At 57.4% G+C, this 18,942-nt stretch overlaps 1 protein-coding gene across 1 annotated transcript in view; it reads left to right on the forward strand.

Moving 5' to 3' along the window:
* Nucleotides 1-436: 436 nt before the first annotated feature.
* The window catches only part of SMAD6 (SMAD family member 6), a 34,917-nt gene continuing 16,411 nt past the window's right edge, over nucleotides 437-18,942 (forward strand). The window contains exons 1-3 of the mRNA XM_035569439.1: nucleotides 437-1,220; nucleotides 3,628-3,684; nucleotides 4,883-4,960. Coding sequence (XP_035425332.1) covers nucleotides 437-1,220; nucleotides 3,628-3,684; nucleotides 4,883-4,960 — 919 coding nt within the window. The remainder of the gene's footprint in view (nucleotides 1,221-3,627; nucleotides 3,685-4,882; nucleotides 4,961-18,942) is intronic.

The raw sequence follows: 18,942 nt of genomic DNA on the forward strand, positions 1-18,942 counted from the left end.
CCCCCCCCCCCCTCCAGTTTATGCTCGGGCTCCCCTCGGCCCCGTCCCGTGCCCCCGGCCTCGCCGCCCCCCCCCCGCCGCTCCCTTCGCGGCCCCGGCGCGGCGGCCGATGGCGGAGGGCCCGGCGCGGCGGCCGTGAGCCCGGCTCCGGGAGCGCCCCGCGGCGCCGTCTATGCCCGCCCGGCGCCCCCGCCCCGCCGCCCGCCCCATGGTGCAGCCCCGCCGCGGGCCGGGGGCGAGTCGCTGCGCAGGGCTGTGGCGGGGCGCCGCACGGAGGAGCCGCCGCGCCGGGGAGCGGGGCCCGGCCGGGAGGGAGCCCGCGGCGGCGGCGGGGCTGAGATGAGATAGAGGCGGCGGCGGCCGGCCACGAGCCCCCCCCGCGGCACAGGGGGCGGCGAGCGGCGCCGCCGGCCCCCGGCCGCCCGCGCCTCGGCGTATGTTCAGGTCCAAACGCTCGGGGCTGGTGCGGCGCCTCTGGAGGAGCCGCGTCGTGCCCGACGGCGACGGCGGCGGCGGCGGCGATGGCAGCGCCACGAGCGGCGGCCGCGAGCCCGGAGCCGGTGGAGACGGCGGCGGCGACAAGAGCCCGGAGCGGGGCCGCCCGGCCCTAGGGAGCGGCGGCGGGGCCGAGGAGCCGCGAGCCGGGCCGGCGGCCGGGGGGCGCCGCGGGGTCCCCCCGATGGCGGAGCGCCGGGGGGCTCGGCTCCGCGCCCCGCAGCGCCGGGACGGCACCGAGGGACCGAGCCCGAGGCGCGGCCGGGAGAGCGGCGGGCGCGCGGTGACCTGCTGCCTCTTCGGCGAGCGGCAGCCGGCAGCCCCCCGGGCCGCCCCCCCAGGCCCCGACGGCGGCGCCCCCGGCGGGTCCCCGGAGCGGCGGGGCCGCGAGGCGCGGTCGCGGCTGCTGGTGCTGGAGCAGGAGCTGAAGGCCGTCACCTACTCGCTGCTGAAGCGGCTGAAGGAGCGCTCGCTGGACAGCCTGCTGGAGGCGGTGGAGTCCCGCGGGGGCATGCCGAGCGGCTGCGTGCTGGTGGCCCGCACCGAGGTGCGCCTGGGGGGCCAGGCGGCGCCCCCCCACCTCCTGCTGGGGAAGCTCTTCCGCTGGCCCGACCTGCAGCACCCCGCCGAGCTGAAGCCCCTCTGCGAGTGCCAGAGCTTCGGCGTCGCCGACGGCCCCACCGTCTGCTGCAACCCCTACCACTTCAGCCGCCTCTGTGGGCCAGGTGAGCGGCGGGGGGGCGGGGGGGGGGGGTGATGGGGTTTGGGGAGGGGGTCGTGAGCTTTGGAGAGGGGTCCTTTAGTTTTGGAGAGGGGGTCCTGAGGTTTGGAGAGGGGGTCCTGAGGTTTGGAGAGGGGGTCCTGAGGTTTGGGGGGGGGGCCTGAGTTTTGGAGAGGGGGTCCTGAGTTTTGGAGAGGAGTCCTGAGCTTTGGAGCGGGGGTTCTGGAGTTTGGGGTGGAGGATCCCGAGGTTTAGGGATGGGGTCCCGAAGTTTGGGAACCCCCCCCCTCCCCCCCCCCCCCCAGTTACCCCGTGCCCAGCCAGGATGAGACAGGGACCGGCGCTTGTGAAACCCACGCATCAACCCCCTTTCCCCTATTTCCCCCCCCCCCCCCCCCCCGCGGAGGTCCCCCTGCTATTTAGGTGCCGAAGGGGCGATAATGTGCAGTTTGCATCCTGCTGGCGCCAGCCTGGCTCGCCGCTTCTCGGGGCGGCCGCGGAGCCGGGCAATTACCGCCGCGCCTCGCAGCCGCAGGGCCCCGCGCAGCCCCGCCGGGGGCTGCGGGACAGGGGGGGTGGAACCGGGGGCAGCCGCAGCCCCACCGAGCCCTGGGCTTGGCTTGGCTTTGCCCCCCGCTTTTTTTTTCTTTTTTTTTCTTTTTTTTTCTTTTTTTTGATGCGGATGGAGAAACCCCGGAGGATATCGGAATCCTGCTCACGGTCCCCTTCTTGGCAAGAGCTTTGATTTTATTTATTTTGCAATCCGGAATCCTGCCTCGCTTTGCATCACTTGGTTGAAAGAAACTTCTGTGCTCGGCACGCAGCGCCGGCGCGCTGCTTCCCCCAAAGATCGCTAGAGGCTGGAAGTAGCTTTTAGCTTCGATTGGAGGAGATGTGCGTTTATTTTAGAAGCGGCCAAAGTTTCCAAGCCGCTTTCCTGCAGCGATGGCTTTTTCCCAGCGCTCTGCGGCTCCGAGCCCCGGGCGCTTCTGGCGCGTTCCTGCTCTGCAAGGGGGTCCCTGGACCGGGGCCCCCCCAGTTCCAGCTCTGCCTCTACTGGGGAAAGACAGCGGGAGCCCCAGCACGGCCCTGGTGCCACCACAAATGGTGCCCCTGCTCTGGCCACGGGTGCACCTTCGTCCCCAGTTCCCCGCGGGGCGATGTGATGGAGCAGCACAAGAACTCAGCCGTGCTTCGAAGAACCACGCCGTGGCACCGGGTGCGGCTCTGGCAGGGGACCTGCTGCTCCAGGGCTGGACGTTGGCTCCGTTTCCTGTTTGTTTTCTTTTTTTTGGAGGCTGTTAAGAGCCCGCGAGGAGAGCATCTTGCTGCTGGCAGCCTGCTTGGTTAGGCCTTTCGGTGCCTGTTTCAGGATGAGGACGAGGAACCTTTTCTTTTTGAGGGGCAATAAGTGGCCAGAGGCCACGCCAGAGCACCGCAGAGGGGATGCTAACGTCGTTTTCAATGCAATAACTCAATGTGAGCTGCGGTCGTTACACCGAGGGACTGGTCTTCTGCTCAGTGTGGGAGCTGAGGAGCGCACGCTTGTTGGAGAGGCCTGGGGTCAGCGTCCTGCCTCCAAATTTCCAGTGCAGCGCCTCCCCAACGTCAGCCCAGCGCCGGGGCCGTCCCGCAGCCCAGCTGCCTGCACGCGGCTCAGTTGCAGCAAGGCCGAGTTCTAGAAGCAAGCCATGATGGAGAAGAAAACCCCACCTCTACCCCGGAAAGTGATGGAGGACCTTCCCCAGCCCGCCGCGTGGTCTTTCCGCTTCCAGGCACAGCAGGAGCCGGGTCGGTGACCCAGTTCAGCTGGGTGCTTCTGGGGACTTGCTGCAGGCACGTGTCTGTGGATGTGCTGCTGCTGAGCACCGGGCACCTTTGCGGGGCCTGGGCCAAACTGAGGACCACGGGAGCCCCCCGAGCAGCCAGGTGCTGCTGGACACACCAAAGTGACTTCGGTGGCTTTTTGGCCGAAGCCAGCCAGCCCACAGCATCGGGCTGTCTGTGCCAAGAAAGGAGCCTCTCGTCATCACCCAATGCCTGTTTTTCAGTCTTCGTAATGCGGTGTTTGGGGAGCTCTCGCTGGGCCCCCGCACGTGGGTTGGAGCCGCAGTGGTCTCCGGCACCTGGGAGCACCGCAGCCCGGAGCATGGCTCATGCTTCGGTTGGGGTGCCCGGGCTGGGAGGCAGGATGGTGACATTTCCACCCATAATGTCTGCCTCAGGAGGTCAGGGCTGAACCCCTGTTCTGCAAAGATGTGGACAAGGCTTGGTGTAGAGCTCCTAGTGGGTTCCCGTTGCGAGCGGGCGTTATCCGTCGCGTGTTTGCAGCCTTCTGAGTGCTCCTAACTCGGAAGAGGTTTCATTTATAGACTGAACACAACACTAACGCAAACTTTCCTTTTTTCCAGAGTCTCCACCACCTCCTTACTCTCGGCTGTCTCCTAATGATGAGCAAAAGCCACTGGGTACGTGTTTTCCCTCTTTTGATCTCCTGCAGCTCTCGTGGTGCAGCCCCGGTGCTGGTTACCGGCACCTCTCGGTGGCGCGTCGGGCAGCAGGCGGCATCAGGGATTTTCTGCCTGCTCATTACTTCTGAGCAAGCATCGGCTGACGGGTTTCAAGCAGTAAATGAACGCCGGTTTATCATCCCAAATTGCCATGCAGGCGCATGCAGATTTTTCCCAAATGACACGAAGCCCTGTTCTCCGTGGGGGCGTAATGAAGGGTTCTCGGGCGCCGTGTTTTGTCTGCGCGCGGGTGCCGGAGCGCGGGGGGCGTGGGAGCTCCCGGCTGCGCCCCGGCCGGCTCCTGCCCTTCCTGTGCTTATTAACCCGAGACGGAGCCTCTCCGAGAGTCACTGCTCTGTAATTTTGGAAGGGCATTTTGCTGCTCCTAATGGATTAGAAAAGCTTTGGAAAGGGAAAAGCCCACCCTAGCCTTCGCGTCCAGCGCATCCTGCGAAGCAGATTTGCTGGTCATGGGCTGGTTTTGTTTTCCTTCTTGTTTTTTTTTTCTTTGTTAGGTGTGGGAAAAAACAGAGGGGAAAAAAAAAAAAACTCGTCCCTCCCTGCTCTCCCCACTGCGGGGTAATTCCCTTCAGAAACTGCTGGTGCTGCAGGGAGGGATGGTAGGGAGTGACACGTGACTTGGTTAAAACAACAGCCAGGGCCTGAAATCTGCTTCATTGGCTTGTTTGATTGGAAAAATAATAGTTAATCTGTGAGCAAACAGTTGAGCGCTTAATTAGAGGGGTGTAAGCAAGAGAGAATAACAAAGACTCTTAACTTGTTAAAACAAAGTTTCCTTCGCTTCAGCAAAGAGGAAGGAAGGAAGGAAGCAAGAATAAACAGCTTCAAGAATTTTAATGGCGATAATTAAGTATAGTAACTATGAATTGTTTAGAGGCTTAATGTAACCTTATCCAGTAAGCACCAAGTTCCTACTTGTTTGATCGACTTCGCTGCAGTTATTTCTGTGGTCGAAGCGATTCAGACTTTGCACGGTGGAGGTACGAGGTTAAATGCTGCTTTCTGGCCCGGCAGAGAGTTTTTCGGGAGGTATGGGCAGGGGACAAGAAGCAGAGGGGCCCCGGGCATACACGTAGAGCTCGCAAATGCGGGAGGATTAAAAGCTGTGCCTTTTTTCTTTTCTGTCTCTTTGCAGATCTATCGGATTCCACGTTGTCTTACACTGAAACAGAGGCTACAAACTCGCCCAACGTCACGCCCGGAGAGTTCTCAGGTTGGCAGGCGCTTGTGCTCCCGGGGAGCTCGGGGGCTGGAGGAGGAGGAGGAGAAGCAGCAGCAGGAGGAGAATGGGGGTGGTTGTGCTGCGCCCTCCCTGTGCTCAGTATAAACAGGGAGAGCGAGGGGCAGCCGCTCAGGGCGGCTGCTCGGAGACGTCCGGGCTCCGCGGGCTGCGATGAGATGCTGCCGGTGGTGGCACGCGGGGACGCTTGGGTGGTGGCCGTGTGTGGCCACGTGTGTCCCTGGGGTAGGCATGGACCTGCTGTCCCCACTGGGGTGGCGGTGAGGCTGTATCCACCGCGGTGCTGCCGTGCCGTGCTCTCGGGGTCCGTGCAGCACAGCCTGCCCTCCCTGCTGCAGCCGGGCCCTGCGCTGCAAGCTGCAGAGCCGTCGAGGCTCCCAAGCAGAGCTTTGCTTAGTGAGGCCCTGGCTTCGCTCTGCCCCACCCCTGCACCCTTTCTCACGTTTCGTGGTGCGCAGGCACCGCCAGAGGCGGTTTTGCCTTGGAGCAGAGGATCAGGACTTGGATCCGCGTGGTGCTAGGGCTGTGCTTGTTGGTCGACCTTCTCCGGCCGGGGCTGAGCGCCGTGCGGCAGGGAGGAGGCCGGAAGGGACCCGTCCGTGGGACCTGCTTGTTTCCATGCCAGAAAGGACTTGGTGCGAGGCAGGGCCTGGCAGCTAGGGTCGGGGTGCACAAACCCACTGAGCTGCCTGGGGCTGAGCACCCGGCCAGGTTTGGTGCTCGCTGGGGCCGGTGCAAGCAGACGGGGTGGCGGTGACTTGGCTGGTTCGGCAAAACCCACTCCCCGAGGATGCTCAAGCCTTCAGGCAGCGTGGCGTGGTGTTGTTGTGATTGCATGGCACGTGGCCCCGTGGGCATTTTTTCGGGATGGTCCGTATGGGAGGCTCCCCAGTGGCCACAGGTCTTGCCGTGTGCATGCCGGGGTCTTGCCATGTGCGTGCCGCGTGGCACTGCCAAGTGGCCACGGCAGGGGAACAATTGATAGGAGCGAGGTCGGCCGGCGCTGTGCCGCGATAAACGTGTGCTCCCAGCACCCAGCAAACATCTCTCGGGCTGGATCCGTCCCCATGCCCGTGGCTTTTATTGTAACTTGATAATAGCCATTAATTATAGCGGCGGAGTTTTAAAAGCAGGGTTCCTGAGGATGTAATGGTTTAGCTTCTATCACAGCTGAGTTCTTTATGGGACATCTGGTGGGTTTTCTGGGCTGGAAGGGAGACTAACTTTTACTCGAACAATATAATGATAACATGTGACCAGGATCGGGCTGAAATCGGATCCCTGCTCTCCCCCTGCGTGGTTTCAAATGGTGTAACTTTTAATAAGAGTCTGGGGCTGCGTGATTTATTTTTCCCCAGTGCTCCTGATGGCTGAAAGAGGATAAGAGCTTCAGTGAAATTAACCCATACTTGTCATCGCTGCAGAGTAAAAGGGAAAAAAAAAAGCACTTAGGCCGTGGTCTCTGCCATGTTTCAGTTTGTTTATTCTCCATCCCAACTTCTTTAATAGGCCAGTGCAAACGACACACGAAGCACGCGGCCTGCCCTGCCCGTGTTGTGTGTACCGAAGGAAGGAACTGTGCATTTAGCTCCCCTTCCAAAAATAAGGACGTTTTGGATCTAGCATCAAGCCGCTACTATTTATTGCTCCGGCTTTGATCATCAAAAAGGCTTTTCCTCCGAAAACCACAAAATTCAGTTTGGGGTAACAAAGAGCACCATTCTTGTGCTGTTGCTCGTTTGCTTGACGGACTTCTAAACAGGAAGCTTTAGCGTGAAGTAAAAAGATCGTCTCTTCATACGTACAAAAACTAAAAATGCTGTTTGAAGCAGGCCTTTCCATGGTTATAACATGGATCTTTACAGTCTGAAAGGCTGAAGCCTGAGGTTTAGGCCACAACACAGGGTCGTCTGCCCATGGGTAACCCCGTGGAGAGCGGGTTTTGGGAGCGTATGTGACTGGGTTGGGGGCACTCCCCGCCTCTCAGTAAAGTGCAATGGTCAGGAAGGGCCTGGGGTGGTGGAGGAGGCACTTGGAGGTCTTTGATCCCAAGTTTCCAGGAGCTGAAGCAGCATCACGTTTAGGCACACAGGAGTTTGCGGGGTGTCTGCCTCTTGCATGTGTGAGATTTACCGTTGCAGCCGGATCCTGGGGATCCATCGGGGCTGGTCCCCGGGGGGATCTGAAGAGGAAAACCTGGTGTTTCGTGGTCCTGTGGAGCCCCCGCAGGTTTCTGTGGGCAGGCTCGCAGGGACAGGCAGCCACGTGGGGACACCCAGGTCACTGCCCTGGCTTGGGGCTGCCGGCGGTGGCTCCGTGCCACGGTCACCCAGAGGGGGGACGTCCGCAACCCAGCTCACCAGGACGGGGCTGGGGAAATAGCAGGGAAAGGGCAAAATCCAGCGAGGCAGAAACAAAGCTCAGCCCCGTGACTCATAACTGGTGGAACATTTGTAGTAATTTCTCTCTCTTTTTTTTTTTTTTTTTTTTTTTTTCCCCTCTTCCCCTCAGACTTGGCTCCTCCAGCAGTGCCAAGAAGCTGCTGTACCCGTTAGACTCGCCAGGCTTGTAGAGGGCTGCGCGGCTCTGCAAACTGGTTCGGGGTGCTGGGGCCGGGCTGCAGCGGCGAGCAGCCCGGCCCCGGGGGCTTTGCCGTTCCCTGCCTCCCCCAGGGCTCTTCCTCACCCTGAAAGACCCCGTTCCTCGCCTTCCCAGTGGACAAAGCCTCGTAAATTTGTATGAGCAGCGATCCCAAGATGCTGTGGTCTTGTTCATGGTGGCGTCGAGCTGTCCAGGGGCTGTGTTGGAGCCAGGGCAGGAGCAGGGGCAGCAGTGCTGCTTGCCAGGAGCAGTTTATGGAGCAGTTTGTCCATCCTCTGGAGGCCGCGGGAGCGTGTTGGGGCATTGCTTTTCCTTGAGCAGCTCTCAGGACGGGGAGGTCTGAGCCGTAGGAGCAGGCAGCAGCCCGACGATGCCGCGTGCAGCTCCCGCGGCAGCCGGTGCCAAGCCTTTGTGCTCGCTCCTCTCCCCCGAAACGAGCCGCTCGTCACGCCACCTCGCCTCGTGTGCCGCCGCACGCCTGCTCCTTGTTCCTCGCGTAGCCGGGAGCCGTAGAAATGTTTGCGCGGAAAAGTTGCATTGTTCGGAGGGAAAGGCCTTTGGGAATCGGCGCTGCCTGCGAGGCTCGAGCCCCGTGTGTGGCAGGGCTTTGCAGCGGGGAACGGCTCCTCGCCATGCCTCCATGCCTCCCTCCTGCACGGTCCCCTGGCTACAAGCCCTGTCGAGGGCTTGTACCTGCAGCCAGGGGCTTTGCAGGAGGCGCCGGGGAAGATGCTGCGTTAGGTGTTCCAAAACTGGCGTGCTGTTCGGTTCAGAAATGAATTCGCTTCCCCTGTGCTCAGGCTCTTTGAGAGTTTCAGCCCTGGTGGGCTCGCTCGTAGCATCCAAAAGGTGCGGCTGGGACACTGATAAAGGTCTGGGATGAATTTGGGGCATTTGGGAGCCTCGTCCGAAAGGATGGAGCTGGTGCGGAAACACATGAATGGATCCAAAACCTGGAAAATGAAGGGCTTGTGTGCAGAGCTGGGCTCTGCCAAAGGATGCGCTCTGCATTACTCCGACGTTGGCAGAGGACAATCGTGAATTAACAGAGAGTGGAGAAACTGAGACTGAGTGGGCCAGAGCTCATTTAAATCATTTTTTTTCAAGGCTTGGGAGGCCGGAGGAGCTGCTCGTGGTGGCGGTGGGATGCGGGGACGGTGTCCCTGTATGCCTCGGGGTGGCTGAGCCCCCCTGCGGTGATGCCCCGGCTACAAAGGGAGAGCTGCAGGGTGGCTTTCTCTGCTTCCAGCAGCCTTGGGGTGATCTTCAGGAAGCATATTTCCAAATGCACTGAATGGAGAAAGTGAGCGTCTCCCTTCCTCTCCCCCCAGAAATAACAGGCCGCGAGGATTTATGCTAACAAGGAAATTTATGAAGATCCTCTGTGTTAGGGATAGGAAAAAAAAAAAAAAAAGCCTATAAATATGTAAGGCGGATGTGTGTGGAAACTGGGCAAACACTGCCCTTTCCAGACTGGGGGAGAGACTGGGAAATTACCTGCTAATAGAAAACCTGGTATTTTTCTCGTTAGTCGGGTGGCAGTTTCTGCTGGAGGTGATGAGGCGGGGGGGGGGGTTGCAGTGGGTTTGGGAACATTTTGGGGCTGGGGGCTGAAGCTGGGACCAGGCAGCATCGCCGAGCCTCTTCCTCCTGTCTGCCTCCGTCCTGCTACAGCAAACAGACATCCCTCCTAAAAAACGAGCGGAGCGTATCTGTGCATCCAGCTTAATCACAGACAGATGTTTATTTGGGCCAGTAATGGTTTTGGTTTCCTTTTTCTTTCATATTTAACTTAAAGCTCGCTGGCGTGTGTGACTCGGAGCAGTCCATAACAATCAGGGTTTGGCTAAAAGGTTCTCTCGTCGGAGGAGCGCGCGCGTTGCCAAGAGCTACTTCTTTGATGCAAAAAAATACATCCTGGAGGTGCTTTGTCAGATGTTTTTATATTAAACATTTTTCCTCCATAGTTTTAAGTTTGCCAACGGGAAATAAAGTGCATCTATTTTCCAATGTGCTTCAAGAGAGGAATTCTGCGCTCCGCGTGAAGGTTTTCCCCCACGGCCCGTGGGCTGCATGGATGCTGGAACGCAGATCAGAGAGCGCGGCCGCACAGCGTCCTTCCCTTCCCTTCCCTTCCCTTCCCTTCCCTTCCCTTCCCTTCCCTTCCCTTCCCTTCCCTTCCCTTCCCTTCCCTTCCCTTCCCTTCCCTTCCCTTCCCTTCCCTTCCCTTCCCTTCCCTTCCCTTCCCTTCCCTTCCCTTCCCTTCCCTTCCCTTCCCTTCCCTTCCCTTCCCTTCCCTTCCCTTCCCTTCCCTTCCCTTCCCTTCCCTTCCCTTCCCTTCCCTTCCCTTCCCTTCCCAGGACATCGCAACACCAAACCTCGCTGTGGGTGCGAAGCCTCCAGCCCTGCCTGGCCCCGACATCAAAGGCAGCCCCGAATCGCCGAGCGAGCCCCGCAGGGAAGGTGGGGAAGTCCTCGGGGATGGCACCCCCAGCTTGCAGCACTCATCCCTTTCAGAGACAGAGGTGTGCAACAAGTGTCCTCAAGCTCTCTGGGCTGGTGATGAGTCCTCCGGAGCCTGCAGATCTACAGGAGGGTCCTTGTTGGATTTATTACCTTGGGGCTTGCCGCAGCGGTGGCTCCGGTGGCAGCTCCTGGCATGGAGCTGTTGGTTCCTGCAGGGGCAGAAGGGGAACGAGGAGCGGTGCCCGGAGGTGGGGCAGCACGGAGACCTCGCCGGCCTGCAGCTGAACCCATCTGGAGCATCAGGACTCAGCAAACACAGCCTCTGGGGCAAGATCGATGCGTGGAAAAAGCCCTTTAGATCCAGGCTGCGGGGACTTTCCCGCGTGCGGAGCTCCCTCCGGTGCAGCGGGTGGCTCGGGTCGGGTCCCCGGCCCCGTGGTGTGTTTTGGGGTCCGCAGGAGCTCGCCCACATTTTGTTGCCCGTGCACCTTCGTCTCGCCTTGCACACCCAACGCCCCGTGTGGAGCAGTGGGGAGGTGGTGCTGAACCCATTGGCAGGAGGAGGATGAAATTTCGGCGGTGGCCACGCAGCTGTGGAAGGGTTTCTAAGGCGAGCACCACCTGTTTGTAAAAATATCGTGCGGGTTACGAGCTCGCAATGCAAGCCTTTTGGGTTTTGGAATTGATTTCTGAGCCGGGCCAGGTTAGTAGTGTGGGGAGGGGAAATGAATTTCAGAAAGGGTGAGGGACTGCTGGGGAATTCGCTGGAGATGCGAAGAGAGATTTGTGTGTAAGGAAAGGGCAGTTGGCGCTGCGGGCATCCCAAGGAGGGATCTCAGGGTCTGCAGCTCCTGTGCTGTGAGAGGACATCACCGGCCTCCAAAAGAGCTGTCCTCCAGGAGGAAAGGTGTCGTCTGGGATGGAAAATGGAGAAGTGTCAGCGATGCTCACAGGCTCAGTGGGGCAGTGGAGCTGGAATCAGCCCCATCACAGCCCACCATGTGTGTTACTCCACCTGTAAGAGCATCCTTCCTCTTCCATCGGTCCTGCTTTAGCAGGCAGCACTTAGAAAAATGTGGACAATCAGAGCTGTCCCTGCTCCAGAAGAACAGAAAAAATGGGAGCTGGCTGCCAGAGCCCTGGGATCGTTTGTCTACGGCAACACAGCCCGCGTCTTGCACAGCCAGTGGCAGGAGGTTGGGCTCATCGATATTTGGCCCCATGCCTGCTGCGGGATTAAAGCAGCTTTGCAGACGGTGCCTCTGCATTCGGGCATGCACACAGAGCTCCCCGGGACGTGAGAAATCGCCGTGGTGGAGCCGCTAGGATGCTGTAAAGCCAATGTACTGGGGTGCCTGGGGTGCTCTGGGAGCAGCGCCCCGTTGCAGAGGGAACCGAAGGCAGTGCTGGGGATGGGGCACTCGGTGGGTGCCTGGAGGACAAAGCCCCAGAGGTGTTGTCCCTCTGCAGCAGGGACTGTTCTGCAAGGGGACAGCACGAGCAGCGTTTAGGGAGCAGCGTTGTGCTGGGGACGCTGCGTTTTGCTGTGTGTGTTGCAGAGGAGAGACTCAGTCACTCAGTCGCCTCTCCTCTTCCTCCCTTACCTGGAACCGGGCTGGCTTTCAGCAGCTAGCCGAGATGTTTTCAGCATAGACGTTCTTGGAGTGAGTACAACACCCAGATAAAATATGTTTTTGTCTGTGGTTCATTGAGTGGTTATGATGTTTGGCCTTGAATCACAGAGTAATCACATCCCTCACTTCTCCAAGCACCTAAGCATCACACTTGGAAAAAAAAAGAAAAAAAAGAAACATCAGGAAGTAAGCAAGTTACTTAAAAGTAAATTAGTTTAATCTTTGTAGCCAAAACACTACATTCTTGCACCCTATTAGGAGTTGGATACAGCTTTCTAGGTAGTAAAAGTCCTTTTGATGTAACTCCGGTTGTGTCTTTTAAGCAGTGCACATCTGATGGCACGGCTTTGTTTGAACTCCTTCTCTGTGCGTGTTTTACTTCTTAAATGGATTTGCTGAATACTGGACACAGTGTATTGCTGACCTTTGAAAACGGTGAATGTTTTGAAGGGGTATTTTGGCTTCTTGGAGCGACCTGTAGAGAGAGGCTAGCATTCAGAGTTACAGTAATAGATTTTTTTTTTTTTGGTGGCACTTTGATGAATGAGAGGTGTTTATAGGCTTGATTCATAACCGAGTTACTAAGGTTTTCCACGGAAATAACTTATTAAATCTGTGGCGCTTACCGAAACGATTGAAGTCCGTCGATTTGCTATTTATCAAAGGCACCTCCTTTCCTGGACGCCAGTCCCTAACTCAGCATTTTACCTCTGGAGGATGCTCAAATCCAAGCGGGGTGTGCGGTGCGGGAGCTCGAGACGTGTTTAGGTAAGAAAGAGAAAAAAAAATACCCCAAGACAAACTGGAAAAAAAAAAAAAGAAGAAAAAAGACTTCGGGAAAAACATCTCCCGTCCCTCAGAGCGGCTGATGGCTAAACCTGCCTCTCTGGAACACTGCTTATTTGTGTGGATTTCACTTCGCCGCTCAGCAGCCGAAAAGTACATCCCTTTACTGCCTCTGGCCGGGCTGCTGCCGGCTTTGAAGTGCCTCGCGTCCCTGGAACCACAGGTTAAATCTGCTGGCGAAGGAGACTCGGCTCTTTGTCCTCCCAAAGTGCTCGGGATCGGCGGGGATTAGGCACACGGCTGTTCCTATTCGAATCATGGCACGGGGTGAAGCTGCTGCCTGGAGAAGATGCGCCGTGCTGGGAGCGTCGGGCTTGCAGGGTGCTGTGTTTGCTCACCCACCCATTTTGTGCCTTTCCCTTGGTGGCTTCCCCAAAAAGAGGGTGGTTAGCCTGGAGAAAAGCCTTGCTGTAGGGCTGAGAGCACGGAGAGGGGAGGGATGAGACCTGGGCTCCTTGTTGAGCTGGTGCTGGATAACCATCCCAGGTGTCGTTTCTTTCACACCCAAGATGACCAGACCTGAACTCCCCCATGCTACAAAACCCGTTCCTGCCTCTCCTCCTGGGTGCAGACTTGCTCTGGGAGCAGCCTGACTGCCATGCTTTTCATGCGGGCGGTGCTTTATGTTCTGGGTTGTAAAAGCCCATATACAGAACCTGCTAAAAGGTCAAATTCCCAGTGATACAAGAAAGGAGTCAGTAGAGATTATTTACGTATCTATGTATGCATTTATTCATTTCAGCAGTTTTTCATTCCTGGGGGAGCAGGAGGCCTTTCCTGGCTGTCAGAGGGCCCCGTGCAGCAGGGTCGATGTGGTCCAGCCCTGCAGCATCCCCGCTGCTCTCCTCCATTAACCTCGGTCCTGCAGCGGCCTCAACACGGGTCGGGGCGGGTGGGGCCAGGCTCTTCCCTCTGCCCTGGGAAAGCAGGAGGCATCCAGAGGATGCCGAGTTCTTCCCAGTGGTTTTTCTTTGTTTGTGTCCGTCTAGAGGAGGGGAGCCTCCAAACGTGGCTTCTGGCACCTGCAGGGGCTGTGCCACCTCCACCAGCAGCTGCTCCCTTCTCCTTTTCCTTCCCTTCCCTTCCCTCTCAGAGCATGGTTCCCAGAGCAAACCCTGGACCAAAACCCTCGTTCTCTCCCCAGAGTGCCATGTATCTGTGTACCCTGTCTCACATTTGCTGTCCCAGCTGGACCGATGGCAGATTCATGGTCTCCACACTTGGGTTTTGTAGAGCTGTGCCGGTGGCCGTCCTTCCCTTCCTCCGCCTGCGTTGGGCTTTATGGATTTGGGGACGGTCCTTGCCCTACACAGGAGGATCAGGCCGCCCTTCCCTGGCTCAGCTGGGCTTCAGAGGCTGGAGGAGGAGCAGGAGGCTTCGTCCTGCTGCAGGGCATCTCCTGATGCTGCAGTGCCCACGCGCGGTGCCCATGGGGGTGCCCCCATCGCTCCCTCTGTGCATGGAGCGCGGCTCCCAGCTGGGGCTCTGGTTTTGGCAAGGGCACGCTCTTACCCCGTGGGGAGTCAGGAAGAACAAAAGCCTTTAACTTTATGAATCGGTGCCGGATCCAGCAAGCGCCGTGCCGGGGATACCTGGGAAGGATTCCTCGCAGCAGCGCTGAGGAAGGTTCAAGACACAGATGTGTCAGTTTTATCTATATATTCCATTAGAAGGAGCGAAGTGTGCCAGCAGAAAGGCTATTTTTCAGCTCTTTCCATTTATTAAGGTCTCGTTTGCTAAGATTTTTCCACTCAAAGAGCCAAAGAATGTTAAAGACTTTCTTAAAGGAGAAAAAAAGCCAGCTGCTTTACTCTTTCACACATAGTGATGCAAACCGCTGTTGACTATTTTAAGAAAGAAAAAAAAATGGATATAATAAAGAACAAAATGCATTTCCTGGTTCGAAAACCAGCCTGGCAGGCACCTGAAAAGAGGTGTCACACTTGGGGCATCTGCTCGGTGGGTGCTGACAGCGCTGTGCCATCTCCTATGTGTTCACCCTGTCTCTGGAGGGTGGGGAGTGGCAGACGTGCTGCTCAGAGCACGTCGCTTTTCCTTCGTTTCCTTGTTTTTTCCCAGGCCGTTACAAAACGTGGCCAGTTCTGGTGGAGGGGAGAACGCCCAGCTCAGACAACGGCCGCTTGTGAGCTGCCGCGCCGGGCTGTGCGCTGGGAAGAATGGCGCGGTTGATCCGTCTTCCCCCACCACAAGGCGCTGCGATCCCTGACCGGCTGTCCCCGGCGTGCCCGGGCGGCAGAGAAAGCAAACATTGACCGTGGTGGCTGTAAACGCTCCTGGCTCTGCTCTCAGCTCCTTCTGAACAAATGCCATTGTGTCCCTGCTCCTCGCGGTGGCTGGGTGAGCACAGTCACATCTTCCTCGTGCGCTGCAGCTCGTGCCCGTTTGCTCTTTGAGCCTTGAAGTGAGCAGCGTGCGAAAATGAGACAGCTGTATACTTTTTCTCCATTTTTCTTTTTGCAAAAAGGGAACCACAGAATTGCACTGTGTTTTGCCTTGTGCTCATGTTTCTTTAGAGTCTGATGCTTGCAAAAGGGAAACACATGGATGGGGAAGGGTCTTTCCACTAATTAAGTCTAAGCAGTAAGCGTAGCACATGGGAAGCGTCGCACTAAAGTGTTAAAGACATTTTGAAATATCCCACAGACAATTGAATGGGCTGGCTCCTGTAGCGTCCTCCTCTTGGGCTTAAGTGGCTGATGGTGCTCTCAGCTCATGTCCAGGTATTGCGTTGCGTTGCGTTGTGTTGCATTGTGTTGGGTTGGGTTGTGTTGAGTTGTGTTGCGTTGCCTTGCGTTGGGACTTCTGGTGGAGTAAAAGTGGTGTGGCCCTGCTAGTATTAGCCATATGGGAGTATGGCTTTGGCTGACCCTGCTTGTCCAAAAAGAGGAGGAGCTCTCTTCAGGCTCTGAGGAAAGGTCCATGGACAAAGTTGAGCCAGGTCTCGGAGCTTAAAGTTGCTGGTAATTACAAAAAACTCCTGCTCTAAATTTCAATCCGTTTGGTTTGTTTAGTGCAACAGCTTGGTGCGCCCAGCTGTGCACAGAGGGAGCAGGTGCAAAAAATGGGAGTTAAGCGTCGTGTACCCAAACCATCCCTAGAAGATGTCTGTGTCTGCATCCTCCACTGAGGTCTCGAGCTATTTCTGCCACAGGGCTGATAATGGTGCAGCTGAATCCATGAGGTTTTGATTGAAGCCCATTCAAAGCTGGATGACCCCTTCTAGTAAGGTTTTATGAAAGCCTGGAAGCGAGATGCCGTGGCTTGGATGGGCACGTGGGCGCCTGCCCTGGAACACAAGGGGCAGCCCTTCGTGGGGAGTCCTGGGCCTGTTTTCCCCCAAGTGTCTCAGGAAGTGCTTTCTGAGATCTGCAAAGAAACACCAACCAACCAAACAAAAAAAAAGAAACCAACAAAACTTTATGAATCAATTGGGAAGCCAGTAAAAATTAGTAGTAACAAGCTCATTTCAATAGAAATGGGTTTGCTGCTCTGCCGGCTGCCAACCATTTATGAGACTGGCTCAGTGCCGGCGAGCAGGGTCCAGCACACTGCATCCTTCCACCCTCCTGCTGCTGGAAATAATTTGTGACTTAAAAAAAATAAATAACGCTATTGTGGAGCTTGTTTTATGGTTGGGGCCTGAGTTGGGCAAGGGTGACAGCTCCAGCTCCAGAGTTTGCAAAAGCTGGCTGGGGGCTTTCTCCTCCATCTCATGTGGGTTTCTGCTGGGTTTCCGCAGTGCAAGCGAGGATGCTGGTGGGTGGGTGTTGGATCCACGGCACGTTCAGTCGGCTCCGCAAATCCAGGGCAAGGAGAGGAGAGCTGGGGCAGGTGGCCGTGCTGAGGCAAGAGGATGCCATGTGTTGGGTGGCTCAGAGGCACCTAGCAAAAGCCTTACCTGGGGCAAGCAGCCTGGGTTTTGATGCTGGTGCCCCAGACGTGTCTTCTCGTGTCATGTTTTCTGCCCCGTTGGTTCGTTTTTGCTGCAGGGAACCTACTGAAATGCTGCATGCAGGGAAGTGAATGGGCTGGTTGGTCCGAATGGCAGCGATAGCTAACTTGTTGACCTGCTGCAGTCTATAACCATCGGTGGTCGTTGGTTGACGTGTTAGGAGTAAGCCCACCAGAGGACCCCTGTGGTGGCATGGCTGTTGTGCATCAGTAACGGCCCTTGGGAGGTGGCATTTCCTAAAGGCCAGCGTGTTGCAGGCTTCAGGTGGCTTCTAGGGGGACGCAGCCACAGGGTCGCTGTGGTTTTTGGAGACCCCATCACGGGACGGCACCAGCCTGGCTCTTACTCCATCACTTGGCCCCCATCCTCCTGGTTCAGCCAAAGCCATTTCGGTTTGCTGTGTGAGCTCCTGTCCTTGTGGGATGGGTGATCCTGGGACAAGGGGTGGGCAAGAGGAGGCTCAGGCTGGTTCATGTCCCTCGACGAGCTGTAGTATGCTGGGTGCTGGCTTTCCAAGCCCAGCTGATGCGTTTGCCTCATCTTCTGGCAGACCTGAGCACAGGAGGGCTCTGTCTGCAGGACAAGGTGGCTTTGGCAAGCGAGTAGCTCAAGGCTGGGCAGGATGGGGCTGGGGGCAGCCTGGGCTGGTGGGACGTGTTCTCACCCATCGCAGGGGGGTGGATGATCTTTAAAACCCCTTGTGACCCAAACCATTCTGTGATTCTGAACCAGTGACACTGTCCCTCGGGGGGGGGGAAGAGTGTCGCTCGGGCGTCCAGACGAGGCGGTGTTGGGCCTCCCCAGCACCATCTGTTTGCACGGCGGCCTCCTCCACCCGGCCTGCTCCACCCGGCCTCCGCCCCACTGCCTCCCTGCCCGCAGGCAGCTCCGCACCCAGCTCCGGGGCTGGGGGGGCACAGCTGTTTGCACCCCCGGGGCCTGAGGTGCGCGTCCCATCCGTCTTCTGTTAGCCGAGCTGATTTATACCCGGCCTCAAGAGATTTTACGGCCGTCCTCCATAAAAAGAGAGCAGCCCGGTGCCACGGGGCTCCCTGCTCAGGCAAACGGCTGTGACGTGAGCCGGGGATCCGTGGAAACTTCCACTCCGGAGGAGATCAAGGAAATTCCTCTGCGAGTACAAAGTAAGGTAAAGATCCTATGTGCGCGGCGAGTTGCTTTTCCCCCCATTGTTGAGCTATTTTAATGAAAGGGAAATGTCAGCAAAAGTATGTTTAAAAAAATGTCACTCACGCATCGCTGGGTTTAGAGTAAGAGCGCTCTGGGCAGCCTCTTTGCTGCTGAAACAGAAAAATTAAGCTGTATTTTATGCCCAGATGATTACGGCCACGTATTTTGAAATATCCCTGCTCTTTTCCACGTAGAGTCATTGCTGTGGGCCTTGGGAGCTGGACTGAATCCAGCCGTGCTCGAAAGGGTCGGTCATTCGAGACTTCTAGCATTAGAGATCTTTGCAAATCAGTTTTGCTCTCGCTGTACTGAATTTGTGTAAAAAGCCTCGGTGGATTCGGTATGCGTCTGTCTTTGAAGGGCTCTGCTTCAAAGGCTGCTTGCGCTCGGTGTTCTGTATGCTGATACTCGCTGCCCGTGCGGCTCGGCTGCCTCGCCTGGAAAAGCCTCAGATCTCGACTGGGTTAAAACCTGCAGGAAGCAAAAGCCGAGCTTGGGGTTTGGAAGCCATCAAGGAAACTGCATGAGGGAGGGGTGAGCATGCCTACCTGGGCTGGTTTGTGGCTTAGCAGAGATAACGAGCTTTTCTTCAGCACCCAGGTGAGCGCATTGATCTGTAGGAGACAGCACGGGCTCGTCCTGGAGCTGAATCCATGGGGCAAGTGCCCGGTTTGGAGGAGGCTTCCCACAGCTCGTGGTGCTTGAGGCGTGTGAATAAGCTGAGATATTGCTCAGGATGTGTAGCGTGCAGGAGCAGGGGTGAGTCCCCAAAGTGCCGTGCCTTTACCCTGACGGCGAGTCCTCGATGTGCTGCTTCTCGTGGGTGGCACGGGCTCGTACGGGATCAGACTCAAACGGTCTGGGGTCAGGGGTGCGAAGGCAGCGGCGAGCGCTGGCGGTGCCCACCCAGACTTCATGGGTCAGGTCCCCCCTACCTGGGGTTATTTCCGAGGTGACACCCGGCGTGGCCACAGCGAGAGGGAGCGATCTGGGCTGGCCTTTCGGAAATCGGGCACTCGAGCGCTTCCCGAGCGGTGCTTAGTTGCACAGGTGCAGCCAAATGCCACCAAGGAAACATCGCTTCGGTGTCTGCAGGTGGAAGGATCCGCTGATATATTTATGCTCACGGTCCCTTTCCAGCTTGATTTTACATCCAGAGTAACCTAGGAGCATGACCCAATATCCATGGAGAGACGAAGTACCTTAGCGAGAGGTTGCAGGTGGTGATTTCTGTGCCACATCAGTGC

Source organism: Cygnus atratus, chromosome 11 (genome assembly GCF_013377495.2).
Source record: "Cygnus atratus isolate AKBS03 ecotype Queensland, Australia chromosome 11, CAtr_DNAZoo_HiC_assembly, whole genome shotgun sequence".
In the NCBI taxonomy this organism is placed as follows: domain Eukaryota; kingdom Metazoa; phylum Chordata; class Aves; order Anseriformes; family Anatidae; genus Cygnus; species Cygnus atratus.